At 46.1% G+C, this 22,056-nt stretch overlaps 2 protein-coding genes across 2 annotated transcripts in view; one reads left to right on the top strand and one right to left on the bottom strand.

Moving 5' to 3' along the window:
* Positions 1–166: 166 nt before the first annotated feature.
* TMEM69 (transmembrane protein 69) lies at positions 167–3,061 on the bottom strand. The gene is made up of 2 exons (XM_072343477.1): positions 2,692–3,061; positions 167–2,346 (listed from the first exon to the last, which is right to left on the bottom strand). The coding sequence occupies exons 1-2, from the start codon at positions 2,734–2,736 to the stop codon at positions 1,618–1,620; spliced, it is 774 nt and encodes a 257-aa protein (XP_072199578.1). The 5' UTR covers positions 2,737–3,061; the 3' UTR covers positions 167–1,617.
* Positions 3,062–3,391: 330 nt separating this feature from the next.
* GPBP1L1 (GC-rich promoter binding protein 1 like 1) overlaps positions 3,392–22,056 on the top strand; it is a 32,056-nt gene continuing 13,391 nt past the window's right edge. Inside the window, exons 1-5 of the mRNA XM_072343410.1 lie at positions 3,392–3,514; positions 17,595–18,532; positions 19,396–19,510; positions 20,265–20,394; positions 20,755–21,038. Of these exons, the coding sequence (XP_072199511.1) occupies positions 19,451–19,510; positions 20,265–20,394; positions 20,755–21,038 (474 nt within the window). The 5' untranslated portion in view covers positions 3,392–3,514; positions 17,595–18,532; positions 19,396–19,450. The remainder of the gene's footprint in view (positions 3,515–17,594; positions 18,533–19,395; positions 19,511–20,264; positions 20,395–20,754; positions 21,039–22,056) is intronic.

The following is a 22,056-nucleotide window of genomic DNA, read 5'->3' as shown; positions in this document are numbered from 1 at the left end:
ATGACAATTCTTATGGCTGATTTTGGTGTAGAGCAACTCTTGGAGGCAGCAGTCACCCCCTGTCCACTACTCAGCAATCTTCCCCTGACTCAGACCCAAAGCAATACTCTTGGCTGGATCCATTTTTTAAAAACTGGCCTATTTAAGCAAGAATAACACTGTGTTTACAAATAAAGGGGGTTTATTTCTTTTATATTCTGAGAACATCACTGTACAATGCTGATTCGGTGAGATGATGCTGTTAACACGTAAAAGGAAACAGGGTATGAAAATGAGAGATTCATGGATATAGCTGCTATTCAGCAACACCATGTAAGAAGAAGATGGCACCATCTCTAGGCAGGTGTCCTAAATTGTTCTTTGAATGAACAGATAAAACTGAAGTTCTGGTAGGTGCTTCATTCTTTACTAATCAACAGTGAAGACAATGTTTTTATGAGTGCTATGAGGATCTTACAAATTGGTCCTAGGGTACATGGATATCGCACTATGGCTTTCTCCTTGCATCTTGTACTGTATTTAAGATAAAAAGCCTATAGTAAATATGCTCACATATGCTGTATTAAGCTTCTTGAAGTAGCTGAGGATAGAAAACATGTATGATGGGCTCTTGTTTCTTCCTCTAAATTATATTATGATTTATGTGTGAAGTTCTAGCAATAATCGGCTACTCCTAGAGAGTGTGCAGGCCGCAGCTGCAGTTGTACCTTCCCAGAGCCTTCCTGTTGAGGAGGGAGAAAACACAAACTTCTTTCAACTCTACTGTCTGCTCCTTTAGTGTTAGCAGATCTGTGTCACACCAAGCAGCAATTGCTGGTACTTTAACTTAGGAATATGATAGTTCTTTATGATTATGTGTTGCAAGCATCTTTGTAGGTTAAGTAACACTAAGACCAAGCAAAATCTGTGAACAGATGGGCCAGCTCTCCTTTTTACTTAGATCTAAATAGTGAACTAATCTTTATTCATTGCATCTCATTGAAGCTAAAAAGTTCTCCCTTCCAGCCTTCCTATGGCAGCTTCATGGTGTACTTTAGGTGAACTTACCTCAGCTTGCTACCACAAACAATCCTTGCCTGTCCTTTCTTTCCACTTTAATCACATAGAACTTAAGCTCTGGACATCTCCTCAGTTTGAAACAAGACAGTTTTTAGTGTTTTATTTTCACTTCCACAAAACAGGAACTGAAGGTGTATGTATTTCTGCACAATTCTTCTCTATTTCTTTCAGTGATAAACGTACTGCTTTCACCTTGACATAGTTTACAACACACACCACTACATCAGTGTTCTCCCTACCACAGAGCGTCATCTCTTTGTAGTCAAACCAGATACTTCAATAATTCAGGACAGAGCAATTCATACCTGCATCACATCAGTCTCCATTTGTAATTCATCTGATTCCACTCAAGAATGATGCTTTATTCTAATGGCAGACTTTGGTCTGCCTTGGACACAATCAGTATTTACAATCCTTCCCTCCTAAACTTGCTATGAACTGAATAAGCATCTTGATCAATACCATCTTAGGACTTCTGAGCACACACAAAAAAGTCTTTATTTCCATATGCCCTCAACACAAATACGTTATTAACAAATAAAGCTTTTCCTTCTTGCTTTATTGTTTTGTGTTCTGCCTTTCAGGTCTGCTGCTAATTAGCTCATTCTCTGAAACCATCTTCACGGCTAAAGTAGCTAACAGTGATAACACTGCCAACACTGTCACCACTATCCTCAGTCCTTTAAACCAAAGAGGATAGGTAGGAAGAAGGGAAAGGTCATAGTGCAGCGCTATCCCTAAGCTCAGAACAAGCATTACTGCACTGCTAGTGATATCTTTAAAAAGCAAGGCTTGCCACGCGAGCAGAGGAAGAACGGTACTGTTGGCCAGGTTCAGCCAGTCCGGCTTGGCTGGGCTGTTTTCTGGGACAGCAAATCCCCACTTCATTCCCCCTATGAAAGAGACGATGACAGCACCATACGTAACCTGAACAAACGCCAGCTCTGGGTGGTATGTCCTTTGGAGAACCATTAATAGTGGCACAGAAGCCAGCGGAATTAGCCCTCCAAAGCTTAGGTAAAGGGCTGGCTTTGGAGAATCCTTGAGCGATTTCATACTCTGTCGCAACAGGCCTGGCTCTCGGGGAGGTTCTCGGGGAGGCTTCTTCTTTAAGAGTGGGAAAGAGGTGTGAAAAGCCTGGAGCTTGGCTGCACACACTGATGCTCCGCTGAGGCTCAGACGTCTTGAGAGGAGACAAACATTTCTCTGCAGAGAGAGGCTGGGAGAGGAGCACCTTGTCATATTCTTTGCATGCAGGAGTAGGCTGGGACCAGTTAGCTTCTGTAGCTGCAATTAAAAAGCTTGTTCTGAGCACCTTACAACACAGGCATTATCGTCCTACAGCTGCCCACGGTATCCACTAAATACCGAACCGAGGAGCTTTTCTGGCTGGATAACCCCACAGCCGCCCTTCCTCTGGGCTTTCTCACGTTTCAACCTAAGCAATGGAACTGGTGCAGCTTTCACAAGCCAGCTGGCGGAGCTGCTCAGCTCTTCCCAGCGAGCAAGGAGACATTATTCACTATGAAATACAAATCACAGAAAAGACAAATAACAGAAAATAACAAGACGCTCCAATGGCACGTTTTGTTATTCTAAAGATAACCGCGACCAAAGCCTGCAGGAACCCACCTGGCGAGGTGTGCGGAAGCAGCAGCGCTGTATGAGCTGAAACATGCTTGCTTTGTCGGGTCCTGAAACAAGCAGCACGGCTGTGGATGGGCTGAGCCGCGAGTAGCTCAGCTGAGCGGTCCGCGCTCGGTATTCAGACGTGCGACCCTCCCCGTGTTGTACGTGGAGGTAAAGCCTCAGCGCGCCGCTTCCTGCGCACCGGGAGCGCTCCGGCAGAGCGACGCCTCGGCGGACCGGGCGGGAACGTGCACGGCGCCTCTGGTTCCGCCGTACGGGAAAGAGCGCGGCCGTGCTCGGCACCCGGCGCACGGCCCGGCACGCGCTAGAAGGGCACGGCGCGGAGCGCAGCCGTCGTACCGCTCGGCAGCCCAGCTAGAGCCGGCCCGAGGACGGCGGGCTGCCGAGCGGTCCCGGCCCGGTTCCGGAACTCTCTCCAGCTCAGGCACGCGGCCGGGCGAGAGGCGCCGTACTGGAATACGGCTCCCAGGCTGCCCCGCGGCACGGCTCGGCGCGGGGCCTGCTGGGACTCGTAGTAGTTCGCTGCTCCCCGGAGGCCGCGAGGACGACGCCGATTGGTGGGGCGGGGGGCGCGCGCGCACCCTTCTCCCCGCTGGGGGCGGCGGGCGCCGGGGGTGGGGGGGGCCGCTCCGCGTGGCCGCCAGCGGAGCCAAGTGGGCGTGTCCCTTCCGCCTCCGGGCCCCGCCCCCCTCGCTCGCTGGCCCCGCCCCCTCCGGCCCCCGGCCGGGCAGGGCCGGGCAGCCATTTTGGGCAGAGCTTTGTTATGGTTCTGGGGCCGCAGGAGGCAGCGGGAGAGGCCTGGCCGGTGAGTGCGGCGCCCACCTCCTTTTCTCGCGCTTCGCGGCGTCTCCGTCTGCCGCTCCGCCGGGCCCGGTGCCGGCTCCTCGCCCTTCGCTCCCCGATCGCTAACCCTGCGGCCTCGGAGCGGCCCGGGATGGGCCTCCCGCCAGGCCGGGACCCCTCTGGCGGCCGCGGCGGGGGGAACGGGGCGGCCGCCTGGGGGAGCTCGGCGCTCCGGGCCGCGCCGCGCGTACGGCCCCGGCCCTTCCGCCGCCACGGAGGGAGCCGCGCTCCCGGGGGGGGCTCCGGGCCGGGGGGGTGGGGGGAGGCGGCCGAGGGGCCGAGCTCCGCGCTTATTGTTTCCTGCCTCGGCGGAAAGTTTGCCGAGGCTGACACCGCTCCTCTGGCGGCGCGCCGTGTCACGGAGGGGCGCGGGGGCAGAGGCCGGGGGTAAAGTCCCCGGGGCGGACCGGGCTTCGTGCGCGGCGGCGCCGCGAGCGCGAGTTGGAAACGAAAGTGGGAGAGTCGGGCCGAGGGCCGAACCGCCGCCGTTCCGTGGTGGTTGGGGGGGGGAGGAGGTCGGCAGCGACACGTGTGCCCGGCCCGGCGGCGGGAGGCCGGGAGTCCCCGGGTGCCGCCGGGCTGCGCTCCCGGCCTCGTGCGGCTCCGGTGGGTGCGCGGTGCGACGGCGGCCGCGGGCAGCGCCGGCCGAGCTGCTGGGCTCCAGGCCGCCTGCTGAGGGCTGTGAGTTTTGACTCCCGCAGCAACTTCCCAGCGGCTGTCTGTACCGGCCGCGAGCTCCCGGGCGGCTCGAGGTGAGCGGCCGTTGCTGAAATCCTTCCGGCCGCGGCGGAATTTCTTAAAAACGTCGGCTAAAAATCGCCTCGGATAAGCTGACCAGGTCAGCCGGCGCCGCCTTCCCTGCCCTCGAGCTCCGAGTGACACAGGCGTTAGTAATGCCGATAATGTTCCGGAAGGTTGGAAGCGGCCGAGGGAGGGACGTAAACACGGGGTGGGAGCGCACCTGGGCGGCTCGGAGCGCGCGGGTGGGGCTGCGGCGGGGCCCGGCGCCGCCTGCCTGCATCCCGGCTGCGGCCCACTGCGCTGCTGGGAGCCACGGCGCGCGGGGGTGGGATTGCTCGGCTCTGCGCTCCTGTGCATGGGGAGCGGTGCTGGAAACGTGCGGGCTGCGAGTCAGGTGTGGGGCAGGACGGAGAGGGAGTAACGTCAGCAGGTTCAACAAAAGTAGCCCTTTTTTTTTCCACGTTACTTCAGATCGCTTATAGAGAAAACGGCCTGATGAGAACTTCTGCAGGCTTTTTTTCCTCTAGAGTGAGAAAGCATTAGTTGGCATTTTCCTCGTTCACTTCTAGGGAAGCACGACCTTTGCATATTTTATACATCTGGTTTGTAGTCTTAATCCTGCGTGGCACAGAAGTTTCCATTGCAGATACTCCGCTCTGACTTGAAGTGAAAATATGCAGGGAACAGATGGCATTTGGGAAAAAAGAAGGTCCCGGTTGGTGGTGGTTGGGTTTTTTTTTCTATGAGTGTTTCTGAAATAGGAAAGGAGCAGCGTGCAGATGTGATACGTATCGCAAAGGGAGTGCAAGCGCACGCTGTGCCGACTGCTGGGAGAGATGCCTGCCTTGGAGACGTGTTTGCAGGTTGTGGTCCCCTTGTCTCACTGATGGCACTGCTCCCTGCTTGGCGCGAGTGCCTCTCGAAATTCGTGTTTTAAATAAAAGGAGGAAGGCGCGGATGGGAACTGATCTTCACAGACAGCTTTGGGAGATGTTAGAAATACCTTGAGAGCTGTGGGTTATCCTTTTATATAGGTGTTTTAAGAAAATAGTGCTGCAGATGGATCTGTGGATTTCTTTGGCAGTGTGCAGTGTCGGATGGCAGCAACAGGAGTGCCACTAAGAGAACAAACGCTTCACTGGATCGAGAGCTGAAGTTGCCTTTTTCAACGCAGTTTCAACATTAGGGGATTTTTGAAGCAGCCGAATGGGTTTGGTTGCGGGGTGCACTTCAGGGCGTGCTTCATTCGTTTGTGTGTATGAGCAGATTGGAAAGGAGCTGGTTGTGTTAAGCAGGGCTAAAACATGAAGCACTCTTTTCAGCAGAGTGCTGGTGGTTCCTGCACCGGTACAGCTTTGTGAGCAGAAGTGTAGGCTGGCTGTTGCTGTAGGTTACAGTGAGCAAGGTCATTGCTAGCAAGCTCTCCAGCTGGTGAGGCACTCTGCGTGCAGAGGAGTTTCTTTGGGGTTTGTAAGTCCTATGCTAACTTACTTGGGGTGGAGTGCTTTCCCTCTGCTTTAGGTGTTGTCCTGCCAACGCAGCGGGGTAAGGAGCTGCTGCAGTGTCACTTGTGCAGCGCCTGGCATTCCGAGTAAGTGGTGCACAGCTTTCTGGAGCGGAGTCGCACCCCTTCGGGTTCTCCTCACTTGTCAGATTTGACAAAAGGCAGCGAGGTTGGCAGAAACGTGGCTCTGCTCAGCACGCCTCCTCAACGCCAGCGTGATGTTCACTGCTGGAGAAGGGAACTTTAAGGAGTTATTGAATGGGCAGAGGGTACATTTACATTTTGGGGAGTGGATTTAGATGGGCTGATAGCAGCCAAATATTCACTGTCCTGTGCGTGTATGTGCAAATGCTGTTGCAGGCTGAGAAGTTTAGGTCACATCAAGGCCGTTAGCCTGGCAGTAAGTGGGGGGAAGCCTATCAGCTACATTAATCGTATATATTAGCAATTGGACTACATGGCTGCAAATTGGGATTTCTTGATTAAAGAGTGCTTAACATTGTTCAGTTCCTGCCTTCTCTAGCTGGGCTTCAGAAGTGTTTGGCAAAGAGAAGGACTTTAATGCTTGATACTTCTCAGGCTTTTCTGTAATTAAGCAGCAAAAAGACTTTGTAGAATGTTGGTGTGTGCAGTTCCCTACGATGAGTAATGTGAAATGGTGGTGCTCCCAAGGCTTGGCTTAAGACAAACCCTTTGAACCAGTGCATCCAGACGTAACTGAGGTTGTGTACAAGAAGCGTTGATCAGGCCCAAATAGTTTGCAGGATATGACCCAGTGCCTCTGGACCACTGTACGCTAGAGGGCTCATCAGGAGCTGCTGAAGTCCTGGGGGTAGGGTCATTCTTTGAGAGTCCCAGCAGCTTTCTGTTTATTTTTAATCCCATCCTTGAATCGGGTGCTGCATTTCAGTTTGGTGCTTCATTGCCTTCCCCTCCACCTTGAAAGGAGCGTCGCAGCTCCATGGTGCGATGTTGGTACCTCCTGAGGGGCAAAGATGTGTGTGCATGAAGTGTTTGTGTAACACCGTCTGGCTTAACGTCCTTGTTTTTTGGAATCTACTATTTCTAGTACAAGAAGTGGTCAAATATTTTAATGAATTTCCCATGGAGCACTTTTATTTACAGCATCTGCAGCAGGTCCAGGAAGGTGAGTGTCAAGAGGAGAGTGATGGTGTGGCCGGGGGTGGATGATGCTGGAGACAGAGGCTTAGTGTGGCAGGGGCTGCTTTCCTGGGTATCTCTGTGACCCACATAGCACACAGCATGTGACAGTGACCGTAGTGCTCTGGAGCTTCGTCATCCTTAGTTCCTAATGAGCAACTCTCTTGTAAACAAAGGGCTGAGTCTGTTGTGGGGCATCTGCCGTTCTTTTGGGCACAGATTATTGATACCCAGAAAGTTGTGGGTGAATTTATAGTGAAGTTAGCAGCAGATCTCCGGCCGGAAAGACTCCAGAGGGGCGTTCTGCCATTGTGTTCTAGTGCTCCATCCATCACCAGGAGATAATCAGTATTCATGTGAGGTGGTCTGAAAACTCCTTCAGTGCCGATCTTAAAAGCTTGAATTCTTGTACCCTGCAAATGTTAAATATATTATGCTCTTGACTTTTGGTTCTGGAAAACTGTCTTTCCTCTATTTTGAGCTCTATTTAAGGAGAGAAATAGCTTAAAGATGCCTTAAATGTCTTCAGATTGGCTGGACCTTATGGAATGTATCCCACAGTACCTTGGGAGCTGAGAGGCTGTGGGGATGGGAGAAGTTCCAGCTGAGGGGTGGTGGGGAGCACATCCACTCCCAATGTTTGGAAAGAGACAGGACAGGAGCCTGTCTGTTCAACTCATCTTGTCACAGGGGGACAAGGGATGAGTGTTCACATTAGGAAGCTCTGCTGGGTCATGTACTGTTGGGTAGCTTTGTTTTCCTGTATTAAAATGCTATTGCTACTAGACCCCCCAGATGGTACCAACTTGACAAATTCAAGAAATGGTCTGAAATCAGTCCTGTTTAGTGTAGGTGAGGTTCAGATTGTAAAGTTTAGGAACATTACCTCATGCAGACACGTAGAAGCTGGTTAGGCAGCACTTCTGTGAGAGAGTATTTGGGGTTTGTAGTGGTTTCTGAATTACCATGAATCAGCAGCGTTGCTATCATGAAAATTCACTTGTCATACTGGAATACACAGAAACATCATAAATAAGGTCATGAAGCAGTTCTTGCATTCCTCTGAGGAGCAGTAAGTCTCCAACAAAAGTGTTTTGTTCAGTTTGTGGCAGTGTCAGCCTTTGAGAAAGGTTATGGCTGGGCGAGAAGAACTGTAATGAAAGCCTGGAAAGGGAACCTGTGGATGAGGATTGAAGAACTGTTGAGCCCTGGCATGCTTCTGTACCACTCGTGGCTCATCAGACGTCAGTAGGTTAAAGTTACCTGCAGGTGGAAGTGGGAGCCAGCTGTCCGCAAGCTGTCAGGTGTGCTGGGTGGGTCATGTTTGCCATTATCACCATCAGTACTTTGAACCTAAATAGCTTCAGCAGTAAAATTGGAGTGGTTGTGACAAGTATTCATGTATTAAGAAAAAATGTGTCTGTATTCAGTCTTATAATGCACTGTTACATCTTTTTTTCTGCTGGGATAAGTACTGACGTGGACAGATGTCTTCAGAGGTGGCTGTGAAAAGAGGTGAGCTTGCCACGGCCCTGCTGAGCAGAGCAGGTAGTTAAGGGCTGAAGAGGTGGCTGGAGGTGTTGAGTTGGGCACTGGCTGCCCGGACAGGCTTCCAAGCTGTAGGAGCATCCAACAGGGGTTGTAGAGATACACCGGAGAGTGCTGATGGACTAGTCTTTTCTTGATGTAACAGCTCCTAAAAAAAACTATACTCCAGTGTAGGTGTGAATACCTGCAGAATGATTTCTAGTCTGCTGGTAGTCAACTTGTTTCTCTGATAATGTTTGAGGCATTTTAGGATTATTTTTTGGACCTCTGCAAGTCTGAAGATGACTGTACAGATTCTCTTGGGAGGTGCCATTTAATTTGTTTTCAAAGGCATCCAGTGTGAGAGAGTAGAAGGTCCTTTAAGCCCCAGGAGAAGAAGGTGAAACCTCTTAGGGTTCTTTCCAAGTGCTTTCCTGGTATTCCCTAGCTTACTGTAGGGCACTGGGGAAGGAGAATGACATTGCTTAACTTTTGACTCACACGGCATACATGCGGAGTGGCAAGGCAGTAATTATCTGCAATAGAAGCAACCTTAAAGACCAACTCCAACCAGTTGAACAGTATGTCGTCAGTATCTCCTTGGTTTCTTTTGTGGAAGTCTGTCAGCTTCATTGCCTGGATCACAGAGCTCTCACCAAACACTGAGCACCCAGAGAGGATCTTCCAATGCAGCAGGTCAGCGCAGGGCTGGGCATCGCTCCTTCTTCTCTTTCATTTTTGAGGCCAAAGCCGAACATATTTATGCAGTTTATTTTATATGCGTAGGACTCGTTTTAATCTGGGTTGTCTTCAGTGATATTTCTGCGCCGGTGTTTGATAGTATTTTATTAGAGAATGAACTGAAGGTTTTAAGCTGCTGGAAGGAAAAAGGTAGCAGAGAGCATTAAGTGTAAAGGATAACATGGGTGCTGTATATGTGCTGGATGAACGTGTTTTCATCATGTCATAGCCACAGATGAGTAAGTGCTGAGTTTCTTTGAATTGCTGTGAACTTGAGGTAAAACAGTTAGGAAATAATCCTATAAGTGGAGGGGAGGTAGAGATGGTGTTAGTCCCACTGTCTGGGGCAGGAAGTAGCAACAACTGGAATGCGCTGCCCTGCCAGTTTGTAGTGCTGGCCTTGTAGGGCTGGGGAGATGGTACTGAGGGGAGGGAATTACCGTAATACCCTTTGGGAGGACGGTCTTTTACTTCTGGATGTCCTTCTCTATTCGTTTCATTGACTTTTTTCTCTTTGGAAGTGACGTGCCTTCTGTTCTTTTCTTATCCTTCATCTGGAATGCAGCCCTGTACTTCCCTGTACGAGATCTATGGTCTGGCTTGCCTTGACACAAATATTTGATATACTCTGCTCGTATTTAATGTTCTTTTCCAAAGGAAATACATTTTTTTTCTCGGCTCCGAACTGAATATATTGAAATGTAAATGTGCTGTGGTGGTTTAAATAACGCTGTTAAAATACTGAGTTACAAAATACTCGTGGGCAACACTCATCCCATTCTTTTAAGGTATCAGAGGACTTTTTGTTTCGTTTCTGCTTGCCATCAACGTCTCTAGAAGGCAGGTAGGCAGGAGGTATGTAGCATGCAGCAGGGAGAAGGCAGTAATTACATATTTGCAATTCTTTCCTTCTGATGAGGAGCATTTCCCCGGTGTAAGTTACTGAGAGTTACTATGAGGCTGTCCGTAATGCTTTGGGCAGGCTGTACAGATGCACCATTCAGTACCACGATGAGGTTTTCTGCTTTGTAGTGTTCTGCTCTGTGCTAATCTCAGGTGCTTTCCAAAGGTCTGTGGAGGAAAGTGCGCTGTGGAATGGGTTTGGGGCTTTTTTTTCTCTTCAGAAGCTAAAGAGACCTTTGGATCTGATGGAAACTGGCAGAATGGCTTCTCCAGTTTTTAAATACCTTACATTGCAGAATGCTAAAACTGTTTGAAAGTTCAGAACACTGTTCACTTTTAAAGCATAACAGTGTTTAAATTATGGGCGTGGGGTGTTATTTTGCTATCGGTAATGTCGGTGGCCACGCTTGTTTAACTGCAGATAGGCATAAAACACCCAGGCCTCCCATCCACACAGTAGGGGACAGCAGTGAGCAGGCTTAGTTGGATAACTGCTGCAGTTCTCCAGTATCAGCAACAGTAAGGACTGCTAAAGGGATGCTAAACAGGAGTGGAGTCATAAGTGGCACAGGAGAGGTGCGTAAGGGGTGACATTATCACCAGTAACTGCAGGGTGTGCAGGCTGAGGGATTAATTGTACGCACAGTACCTGTGTCCCACTCTGTGCCTGTTGGATGCTGAGTCTTCTCGTTTCTCTGTTTAAAATAGTGCTGCCTTTGGACTCGGTGTAAACTCTTCAGATCCCACTGGAATGATTCAGTTGTAAATTTCAAGTTGCAGGTTCACACTTGCTGAGGTTCTGAGCCTCATCACCTTACACGGGCTGTTGTAAAGGCTGCCCAGAAGCAGTCTTTTCCAAAGTGTGCTTTGGGCTTTTGTGCAGAACACAGCTTGCTGCCTCTGGGGGCTGTGTTCAGCTTAGTGCATCCAGTAGCACTGCTAAAGCGGAGTTGTTTGTCAGTGGTGTTTCCTTGCTTGATGGAGAATCTTTCTGTTCGTGCAATCCTAGAAGTCACTTTGGTACGATTTGGTTCTGTTACTCTTCCACATCCTGTGTCTTTGCTGGTAAGAAAGAAATGAACTCCTTTCCCTAGGCCTTGCTGTTGGTAATTATCCATAAGCCCAGGCTGTACAAGGAGTGTAGTTGGGTGGATGTACGTATTTGTTTGAGGAATTCAGAAGGAGGTAGGATTTGGTCAGCATGACCTTAGAAATGCAGTGAGTGTGGAGCTGTTTGTGAGGCAGCGCTGTACCAGGCACCCGTGGGAGGCCTGTGGGTACTGCAAAGGACTTGAAGGTGTAGATGTGTCCTCATGGAGTTTTTTTCAACCTGTTTTCACATCACTGACATTAGTCATCTGCTTTGCAAGAGAGGTCAGATGGGGATCTTCCCCCAGCCCCTACCAGTTAACTCTGGAAAGCTGTCTGTATAAACAGGCTTCTGGTGATTTTGTCTTGGAACACACACATGTTCAGCGCTGCTTCTGGAGCACGGCACAGCTCTGGTGGCTCTGCAAAATAGTTTGCTTTCAACTTGAGAAGTAAGTTGTTCATCTTTCAGCAACAGATGGTTTTCACACACACACACAGAAGGATTTTAATATCTGCATTTATTTGGGAATGCTTTTTGATGCATTATTAGCATTTCAACACGTTATGTATGGTTTTAATAGGCTCATAGTTCCATAGTTCTATGGAACTATGTCCCAAGTCATCCAACTTGGGTGATGCTATGCATTTTTAGATGGTAGGTTTTTTTGGCCAATAGATACAATTCAAACAACACTTCTAAAGGGTATTTTTAGTTAATGTAATTGTCAGTTGTGCTCAGGTAACCCTTTGGGGGTCTGGTTGTGTGGTGCCAGAGACAAAGAAGGGTGGGTGGCAGCTCAGTGTTCCTGCAGTGCACACCAGGATGGGGAGCACTACCAGCTGTGTGGGTCATTCTGCAACACCTATGCTGATCCTTTCCAAGTGCAGCCATGTTTCAGCAGCAGGACGGGCTGCAGATGTGTCTGCACAGTTGTCTTAATGGAAGCTGCAAGCAGGATGGAAGTAAGTTTGTTTTGCAGACGCTTTGTGTAGGTGCAAATAACCCATCTCAACTGGAGAAGATTCAGCTCAGCAGTTGTTATGACAACTCTTGATCTCCTAACGCTGCAGTTGGCTTTTATAGTAAGGCTCAATAATATACGCAGGGTTGGAGCAAGATTTATAATTACGTTATTATGAAATAACTATGTGCACAAATGTGATTATCTTATTTTGAAAAAAGAAGTTTCTATTCATTCCAAGCTGGGTTCTCTCTGAGTTTTTTTGTTTGCCAGCTAACTTACACCTGGAGATGACACTCTGCTCTAAAGAGTAGATAAGTAGGAAGATCTTTTTATGTTTAGGCATATCTGCTCGATTTAATAACTTTAAAAGAGCTGCACTCTGAAAACTGATGAGGGAAGTAAACTCTGTTCTGCCTTATGCATCCATTCAGTTGCTCACTAATTTTTCTGAATGCATTTGCAACCCAGCTGGCATCTGATCTTTAGGAATACTGGTGAAATCCCAGTTGAGTTGATAAAGACAACCAGTTAGGAAAACAAATCTTTTGAAGCAGATGTGTTCTATTTGGAGAAATACATAGGAAGGCAGCGGGGTGGGCTGAAATTGTGGCAGGGATAGACAGATACTGCCTCTGTGAGCTGTTACAGCTGCTGTGTGCTGGATTGATAAATGAAAGGTAAAAGTTTATCCAGTTGTTTTCAGTTGAGGCTCCGAGGCTTGGATTTGCTGCTGCGGAAGAGGAGAAATTGAATTAGGTGCTATGTTTGATAGGACTGTACGTAAATAGAGTTGAAGGGGCCTGAGGAGGCTTGTGGAGAGCACTGAAGCAGGAAAAGCATCCAGTGAAATTTGGAAATGTGCTGAAATACGTAATGTGGACAAAGGCCAAAAGGGCACAGCACAGCTGGCGGCCTCGGATCTGGTCGGTAGCTCAGGGCAGCTCTTCTGAGTGGAAGGAGGAGGTAGGAGGTGGGAGAGGAAGTCATAGGAACAATGCACTGCTGGTCGTGCCAATCTCCACCTTTCCTTACAGCTTTAGAAACATCTTCATCCATTTCTCATTGTACTGAGCTTGGTTCTCTCATCTTATGTTTTTGGCTTATTGAATGATCCCTGGTGCTGTCAGGTTTATGTGGAAGGGTCAGCTTGGGAAAAAGCTTGAGAGATTAACCTGTGTTAAAGTTGCGGGAAAGATTGCAGTGCCTGGAGTGCTGTTAGGAGCTGTAGCACAGAAAGAAACTTAATGGGTGCTGTATTAGGGGATGGGTTCTTGACCTGAACTATGTATATGTACCTACCTTAATCTTTGTCTCTTTTAAACAGGATGTGCCTGTGAGTTCCTTCCATATTCACATTAAGCCTTTAATATTTACTTAGACAAATACACAGTGACATTTAATTGTATAAAATAGCTTTTAGTTTCTTTTTCATTCACTCGTTTCCCACTCCAGTGGCAGAAGTATTTCTGTAGCAACAAAAACTTGGGAAAGGATACAGCTTTCAACAAAGAGTTAAGATTTCTAATGCACTGTGTGAATAATGATCATCCAAATCATATTTAAAGAGATTAGAACTGTTGGCAAGTGGAACCCAAGAGCTAATGCAGAGTTAAATTTGTGTCCTATGACTTGCCAAAAAAAAGTCTGCCATTTGATCAATGAGAAGAGTATTTTGAGGTGCATGACAGCCTTTTTTTCCCCACTAGAGCTCATTACAGCGAATGTAGTTGTTGTGAGAGGAGGTGTGACTTCAGAGTGCCTCCTTGGGTGATGCTCTGCCTCTCGTTTCCAGAAATAATTCAAACATGAACACGTGGAAGAGAGAAATGGGTTAAACTCGCATTGACAAGCACTGTTGGTTGGTTTGTTATTTATTTTTTGCCTGGAGTTGGGAGTGGCTGTCAGGGCTGATCTTTGTCCTTGCTGCTTTCCGTAAGGTGAAGCAGCTAAAGAGCAGATTGGCTGAGCTGTGAGTGCAGGACAGGAGGGCTGGTAGAACTTCACCTTTGGGTGTGTGTGTTTGCTCCACACACGGACCCACCGCTACATGGAGGATCTGTTTGCATGGCTGGCAAAGGTCACTTCAGTTTTGCATGGTAATCAAAGAAAGAAACAGAACCTGATATATTGGGGAAAAAAGATTTGAAGAATGCAGAACTGTGTGACTATAAATTTGTCATGCTCAGACTGCGAGCACTTCATGCAGTTTTTTTGCTAAGGTTGTGAGTGTCGTGTAGAAGAGAACAGGGTGCGGTTGGGCCCTGGAACACAAGGGAACATCCAGTTGAAGCAAGGCTGACGTTTTTATTGCCCCAAATGGACTTTTAGACAAAGCACAAATGAGCTCTGCTCCCTCTCATCTGACACAAAAATGTATGAATGTGATTGAAAACAACAGTTTTACACAGAAGTGCTGATAATAAACTGTAGTACAAACTGGCTTAAATTGTACAGAACCGAGAAGAGATGCTGGGATCTCAGCTGCTATTCATGCTTGTTCTTGCACTTTTCTCTTAATGATTTACTGTAAGTTGCTGTCAGAGAAGGTTATTGATAGACTTTTGGCCTTGCTTGTTATGATTTAGTGATATTGGTGCTGTCAGTGGTATGATAGGTTATAAGGGTTCTCTGTGGATGCATGGAAGGAGTAATGTTGGAAGGATTCAGTGTGTGAGAGAAACCTGTGGACTAATCCTGGAGAATGAAGTGCTTCAGCAGTATTATCTACAGCAGTTCATCTAATGGCAAGCTTTTGCTTTAACAGATAGCAAGCATTGCATTTTCATGTGTCACGTACCTCACTCTCTTTGTGATGCTTCACACAGAGGAAGGTGATGGCTGAAGAGCAGTTTGTCTGATGGAATTAGGAGCCATCTGCAGGCTGTGTTGGCATACAGCCTTCTGTGCTTTGCTCAGGCCAGGAAATAAACTGAGGCACAACTTTAAGTTTCCAATTTGATACCTATCATCTGTATGCCACTTGAAAAGGGTGGAGATGAGCTTAAGCATCTTGCTTGAATTTGCGGCTCCTTCCATGCAGATTTGTGTAAGCCCTCCACTAACGGTGACACCCACGAGTGAGATTATTTCTGAGTAGAAGTTACATAAGTATCAAAATGCTTGTTTAGAAAGTTGGAGAGGATGCAGAGGTCCTTCCTTTAACAAGAGTGAAGTATTTTGGTTTGGTGGTGCCCAGTTCGTGGGCATTGCAAGAGCAGGACGTTTGTAGGACTTAAACAGCGGTTCAGAGTATCACGTCTATGATTTGTACTGGCCTGTCTACGTGCACGTGAGAGATTGCTCCTTACTGAACTGCTCTGATCACTGATAATCCCAGGGGTACCAAAATAGCAGATTAAGAGATCCGAATCTTCTGCGTTGGTGGTTGGAGTTTTGCATGGAGTTTCACCATGCTTCTGGCTGCACTGAGATACAAAGCCACCTGTTTTGCTGACTGCTGATAGGCTCTCTTCCATTTCTGGAAAGTCCTGGAAGCCTTTCTCTGAAGTGAAACCTGGTCACTAATTCAGCTGTGGTTTTACTTCTAAACTCAGACCTCCTTCCTTCTACAAAATGGATACAGAAGTCTGTAGCGTTTATTTATCTGGATACCTTTAAACACAAGGAACTGTTTTGTATGGGTTTTGCTGCTTTGGTCCACCCTTCAGTTCAGTGTGAATCATTCTTGAGGTACATTAAATCAACATCTTAAATGATATTACTTGCCTCTGTCAATAGTTTGACAGGGCTTAATTGTTATGCAGATTGTTCTGTAAAGCGTATTTGTTCAGAGGGTGAAGTAATTAATCTTACATGAATATATTCATCTGTGCACTGACTGTGTCCCTGTTCCATCCTCCACTTACACCAAGTTGTGTGGTAGCAGCCTCTCAGGAGGTCACATCTGAAGGATTTGTGCCTGTGCTGAGTTCAGCACAGAAGGCAAATTGTTTTGTCTGCAGCAGACGTTCCATGCTGCACTGTGCGCACTGAAAAATTACCTGCTAATATAAAACCAGTTCTTGATAGGGTAGCACTTCTGTTGTTTGCAGTGTTGTGACACTTAGGAGATTGTAGTACTGGATGTGGTGCTCAGGGAGCTTCCAGGTCTGTATTGTGTGTGCCATAACTTCTCTGTTCTTTCCTCTTCATCAACAGCAACATCTTGTTTCAGATAGATCCCCTCGTTCTCATATCGTTGTTTTTTTGTGCTATTAAGAGGAAGTACCTAGAGGATAAAAATGTGATGATTCTTACAGTATCCCTTTTCTTTGTATATATTTAGCATGCTCAGCAGAGTAAAGAATGGCATAGCAAATGCAACGAGAACCAGAATTGCTCAAAGAGTAGAACCATACCCAGGCAAGGAAAACAAACCTTGATAAGTCGATTATAAAGGCATAATATGGCCTGCCTGAAGGGATCCTGAGAAACAGAATGGCTTAAAAACAGTAATAAATCATTTCAGATGTTTCAGGCATGGTAGATCTATCAGTTTGCTGCTGGTTAGGTAAGATGGCTGAAGGGAAAAGAAAAGTAGTTTTGTTGTTGTTGCTCCCCAGTGCGGAGGCTCACCTCACCATGAAGTTGAGTTCCGTCAGGCTGATGTTTAGAGATTCAGAGTAGCTGATAAAATCCATAGTAAAAAAATTACCAGTGTCTGGGAGGTGGTGAAATGATGTTTTTGAAAACTGGAAACCAAAGGGAAAGGCTTCAGAGGGCTGTGTTATTGGGGACAGAGACGCTGGGGTGGCTGTAGGACCCTTCTGTATGAGCATCTCATTATTGTTCCATTCTCATTAAACGGTGTTAAAAATTAACAAGAAAAGAACAAAGCCCAGTGTCCTCTGTTAGAAATCCACAGCATGCCCACGTCTTGGACCTTCCATAAAGCCTAACATTTTGAAAAGTTTGAGTTGATAGGTGTGGAGAAACATGACAAGGATTGCCATTGCGTATCCTTTCATTCTGCTCTGTGAATGGAGGCCTGATGGATTTCCAGTCTTAGCCAGTATGCCCGTTTTTCACATTCCTTACAAATGCGGGCTTTGCTGCTTTTGACTTTTAGTAAGACTTTGTTACGAATATCAGGGGTGGTTTTACTTAATAACTTGATAGTTTATGAGGCTGACTTTGAGTTTGTAGACAAAGCTTTCCTATCCTGTCCTACTACTTCAGTGTCCTCTTGAAGCATAGAAGGTGGAGAGTGTGGGTAAAGGAGTTTAACTTCTTTATGGTTTAGTTTTAGGTGATTAAATTATTTCTGCCTTGGTTGTGATCAGAGATCAAATAGCTTTTGGCACATACTCAGTAGTTGCTCTGTTTCTCTTTCTGTTCTTCTCTCTAGTCACAATTTATCATGTTTCTGCTGCTTGTACTGATGGTCGTGTTTTCATTTTTTTCCTCAGTGACTGCAGTTCCTGTCTCACCTCTTTGATGGAAGAGGACTATGACCCAGAAGTGAACTCTCTGCTGTAGAACAAGAAGATCTTGTGGAATAATTTGTCTCCCTTTAAAAGCAGTACCCAGTCTAGAAAAAAAATAGAGTAGAAGAGATTATTTTTTGACCTAGCATTTTTCTGCTCATATGACCTATATTTCAGCATGTAAATGGTGAAAAACAGGAATATAAACATTTGTGCCTGCTTTTGAGCTTTTACATCAAGTAGTGCTTAGCTTTGTGGAGAGTTAACCAAGCTACGTGAAGTCCAGAGTATATCCTAACATTCATCTTAAAAACAAAAAAACACAACAAAAAAATATATATACTTTTTTTTTTTTTTTTTTTTTTTTTGAGCAAATTTATCTGGTAAAAATGAAGTTTATCTTTTAAGAGCACTTTGGCAGATGCTTCTTATTTAGATCTCAGCATTTGGGGCAAGCTTTTTCATATATTGTGATCCTTTCTCTAGAGTGTTCGGGTTGATCTGCTGCAGACCATGAGCTGTCCAGCAGACTTGGGCTTATCTGTTCAGTGTTAACCATGGCGGTGTTCTGAATGCTGTCGTTCAGGCTTGGCAAACCTTTTTGTAATGTAACTGACTTCTGTAGTACCACAACTAGAGGATATTTAATGAGGTGAACGTGGTCGTGGCTTTTTTTTTTTTAATATAAATTACCTTCTTAGGTTGTTTTTTTTTTGTAGTGAGAGTGCAAAAAGAGGTTAAAATGAGCAGCTGAGGGGGTGAAGGGCACAGTTGGCACGAAGTGCGGCCTCTCGTGCTCTGCTTTGAGACGCACTATTGCCTCAAGGCTGGCCTTAGAGTATACTGGAGAAGAAAGGAACCAGAAGGTTGTTGAAGCACAGAACAAGTGGGGACATTGGACTGGAGAGGCCAAACTCTTGGTGAGTGACCACATGTATTTTTTTTCTTTGCTTATGTAGTATTGAGTTGTTTATGGCTGAACTGAAGGTTGTAAAAATCAAGTAAAATTGTAAACTGGGGAGCCTTCTACAAAAGGGCAAAATTCGGTTATATAGAGTAGTAATGGAGTTACATTTGCTTTTAGCAGTGAAAATCACCGTAACAAGCTGGAAAGAAAATTTGGTTTCAGGTTCCTCTGGGAGAAACACATCTGCAGCTCTTTGATGGAAGTTCCATTAAGACACATATCTTTCAACCAGCTTGTGTTCTGCTCCTGGCCACTCAGTTTCTTTGCTGTGAAAGCAGTTTTGACATAGGATGTTCTCTAGAGTGTGGAAGTTGGTGGGCTGGAACACAGTTTTAAGCTGGGATGCAGAACCTAGAGTGTGGGGGATCTTTCAGGGCTCTGATCTTCTCTCAGTGTCTCTGTCAGCATTGTGGACTTGATCATGTTTAAGTTACGCCCTCTGGAATAAAATATGAGGTGATCACTCTTGTGTAGATGGTGAGACAAAAAACAGTGAAGGAATGTACCAAATTCTGGCATGTCTCAGATTTACGGATCAGTGACGTGTGCCGTTTGTTCTGTCTTCATCCATCTGCAGACCTGTCCTATCATGGATTTCATGGGTGTGGTCTTTGAATGGAACTAGAAGCAGGACGTAGGTGGGAATGTTTTAAGTTCTTACCTGTTTTGTTCAGAGGAGCAAAGTCAGTGGGAAAAAAAAGTCATTTTCAAGTGCAGTACAAAAAATTAAGAGTGCTTTTTCCCTGCTTAGTAGTATAGATCAGGTTTGAGGTTCTGGAAAAGGTGACAGTCAGGGAATGTTCTCTTCGTTTGCAGATCCTGGCCATGAGGTTTGATGCCTCATTTTATTGAAGGGAGACACTGGACCTAAATGGCGCAGCATGACTTTGTTCCTGCCTGGCTTAACTTCTCAACACCACAGTCAACCAAGGTAACTGTCACAGGGCACTTGCTCTCATAGCTATTGTAATATTTATATGCTTGCCCCAGTGTTACATTGAACTTACAGTATCTGTTCTTGTTTTGTTGTGTTTTTTTTACCTACTTTTGTGATTTTAAGCAAGACTTTTAGAAACATTGAGGTGAAAATCTTTGTTTTTGTTCGTTTCAACAAATGCATCCCTTTTATTCAGAGAAGGACATTTCCTTTGCATCCAGACATGGAAGTAGTTCAGTGTTATTGTGCTGAGACTTGAGTGGAATTCCAAGTAGAAAATGATTAAGAGTCCCCTTCTTCCCCCCCTGAATATATGTGGAGTGGTCAAGACTTGAGCTGGCACTTGCAACTAAGGATATAATTCTTTGGGTTTGATTTATGAATGTGGCCATTGCTGTGTAGTACGCTGATAACTGGTGGGTTCTAACTCCAAATTCAGAAATACTCACTAGTTTGTTGGGTTTTGTTAGTTTTATTTTTTTATTTTTTTACAACTTAAAAATAGAACTATCTTCTGATTTCAGAAGAAGCTTATGTTGACCCAGGAGGTCTCTTTTCTTCAATGACTTTTGCATTACTTGCGAATGGCAGTGATGAGAAATACTTTAATGTCTAATCAGGTCATGATGGACAAGGCTCAGGTGATTGTTGATGTCAGTGGCTAAGCTGTGCAGATGCTGTATTGAAAACTAGAACAGGAATGTGGGCTTTGGGAGTGTTTTATTACATCACCTTTTTCTTTATACAGTCCCCTGCAGCCACCTTTGAGAAACATGGAGAGCATCTTCCACGGGGAGAAGGACGCTTTGGGGTGAGCCGAAGGAGACACAACTCTTCTGATGGATTTTTCAATAATGGGCCCCTCCGGACTGCAGGAGGTAAGTACTGGATTGGAGTGCAGTCTGAGAGCAGCTGCTTTGGAGTACTTTACAGAATTGAGAATTCTGACGAATAGAAACTTTTTCCAAAACTGTATCTTTCAAAAGATCCCATGAGAAGTTTGCACTGTTCTGTTCTCCCGTGACACATGCCAAGGCCTTTAGGGGGTTCTGTGGAAGCTGTATATGCATTGTACAGCTTGGTTTATTTTTGGGAATAATCACACAGTAGTTTAATAAGCTTGGCCTAGGAGTTACTTAGTGAACACTGACTTAACAAGAATAACAGCCTGTTATTTCCAGTATTGTGCATGCAGTGTTGATGTTTTTTTGTTTGAATACTTATCTCCTTTTGTTTAGACTGCTGGCATCAGCCATCCCTTCTCCGCCATGATTCTGTAGATTCTGGTGTTTCTAAAGGAGCTCATGTTGGGCTTTCTGGCAGTCAGCCTGGCTGGCATGGTCCCTCACGGGGCCATGATGGCGTGAACCAGCGTGGTGGAGGAGGAACTGGAGTTCATCGCCACTGGAATGGCAACTTCCATTCTCGGAAAAGTTCTGCCTTTCAAGAAAAGCTGCCTGTTGAAGCCAGGGAAGAGAAGAAGGAAGACAAAGAGCGTTTGCAGTTTGAAGAAGAAGACTTTGTAAGTGTGTGGCTTCTCACTGCAAGTGGCAACTGTGAGAAGTTGGCTTTTCAGATTTCATTTCTGTTACCACTGATAGATGGCTAGGATCTAGAGTTGCATTCCATTCCACATTTGAGGTCCCAACAGATTTAACAGTGATTCCAGTACTTGCAGGATGCTGATTGGTACCCCAGAGACCTGGAGACTTGATGACTTTGTTGCATTGGTTTTGGCACAGTATTAGATTTTGTGGTTATTTTGAACTTGAAGACTGCTTTGTAACACTCAAGTCACATCTTCACTGGAACTCAGAAGGTGATGCTTTGATCTGCTACAGGAATAGTAGCTATGTTGTTGCCCTTGTGGCTTTGCTTACAGAGCCTTTTTTGCTCTTAAGTACGTCTATGTAGCTTATCTTCAGTCTTCTTGCTGTTCCTGTCTCCTGTTCTGGTACATGCTGGTGTGTGTGATAACCTCCCCCAGCTTGATCATGACGCATGCCCAGACCTTTGCAACCATCTTCTGTAAAACATCTGGAATAGCATTTTCTTGTATGAGATATTTTCTAATTTCTCTCTGTGAATCATTGTTTCTTCAGCCATTTCTTCCATCAGTGTCTATAGTTCATCAGCCTTCTTCTTCCAGCATTCTGCCACATGGCATTGTTAGTTCTAACAGTCTCTTTTATCCTTGCTGTTTTACTGGAATGCCTTTAGTTTTCAAAACTAAAACATTTCAGGCATGAAGGTGTAAGCACCATTTCTGCTTTTTCTTTCCAATTTAGTTTCTTCCTGTGCTGTTGTCACCCCCTTACAGAGATCTAATCTTTATCAGACCATGATTTTTGGCTTTTTGCATCTTATTTCTCACTTTTCTCCAGGCTCTTGCTGATCAGTGTAATGAGGCCAACTGTACCTTTCTGGTAACGCGGTCTCTCCTCCTAATGGGATTCCTTCAACTTCACCTTCAGTGCTTCAAGCCGTTGTTGCCTCCAGTCAAGAGAGTTTCTAGTGATGGTGTGCACGCTTGTATAGAT

The sequence above is a fragment of the Excalfactoria chinensis genome, chromosome 8, assembly GCF_039878825.1.
Source record: "Excalfactoria chinensis isolate bCotChi1 chromosome 8, bCotChi1.hap2, whole genome shotgun sequence".
Classification (NCBI taxonomy): domain Eukaryota; kingdom Metazoa; phylum Chordata; class Aves; order Galliformes; family Phasianidae; genus Excalfactoria; species Excalfactoria chinensis.
The sequence above is the reverse complement of the archived record's forward strand: the minus strand, read 5'-3'. Positions and strand labels throughout refer to the sequence as shown.

Coding starts and splice junctions, on each gene's coding strand:
- TMEM69 (XM_072343477.1), bottom strand. CDS start 2,736: ATGTTTCAGCTCATACAGCGCTGCTGCTTCCGCACACCTCGCCAG. Junction 2,347..2,691: donor GCTTCCGCACACCTCGCCAG/GTGGGTTCCTGC, acceptor TTTTAATTGCAG/CTACAGAAGCTAACTGGTCC.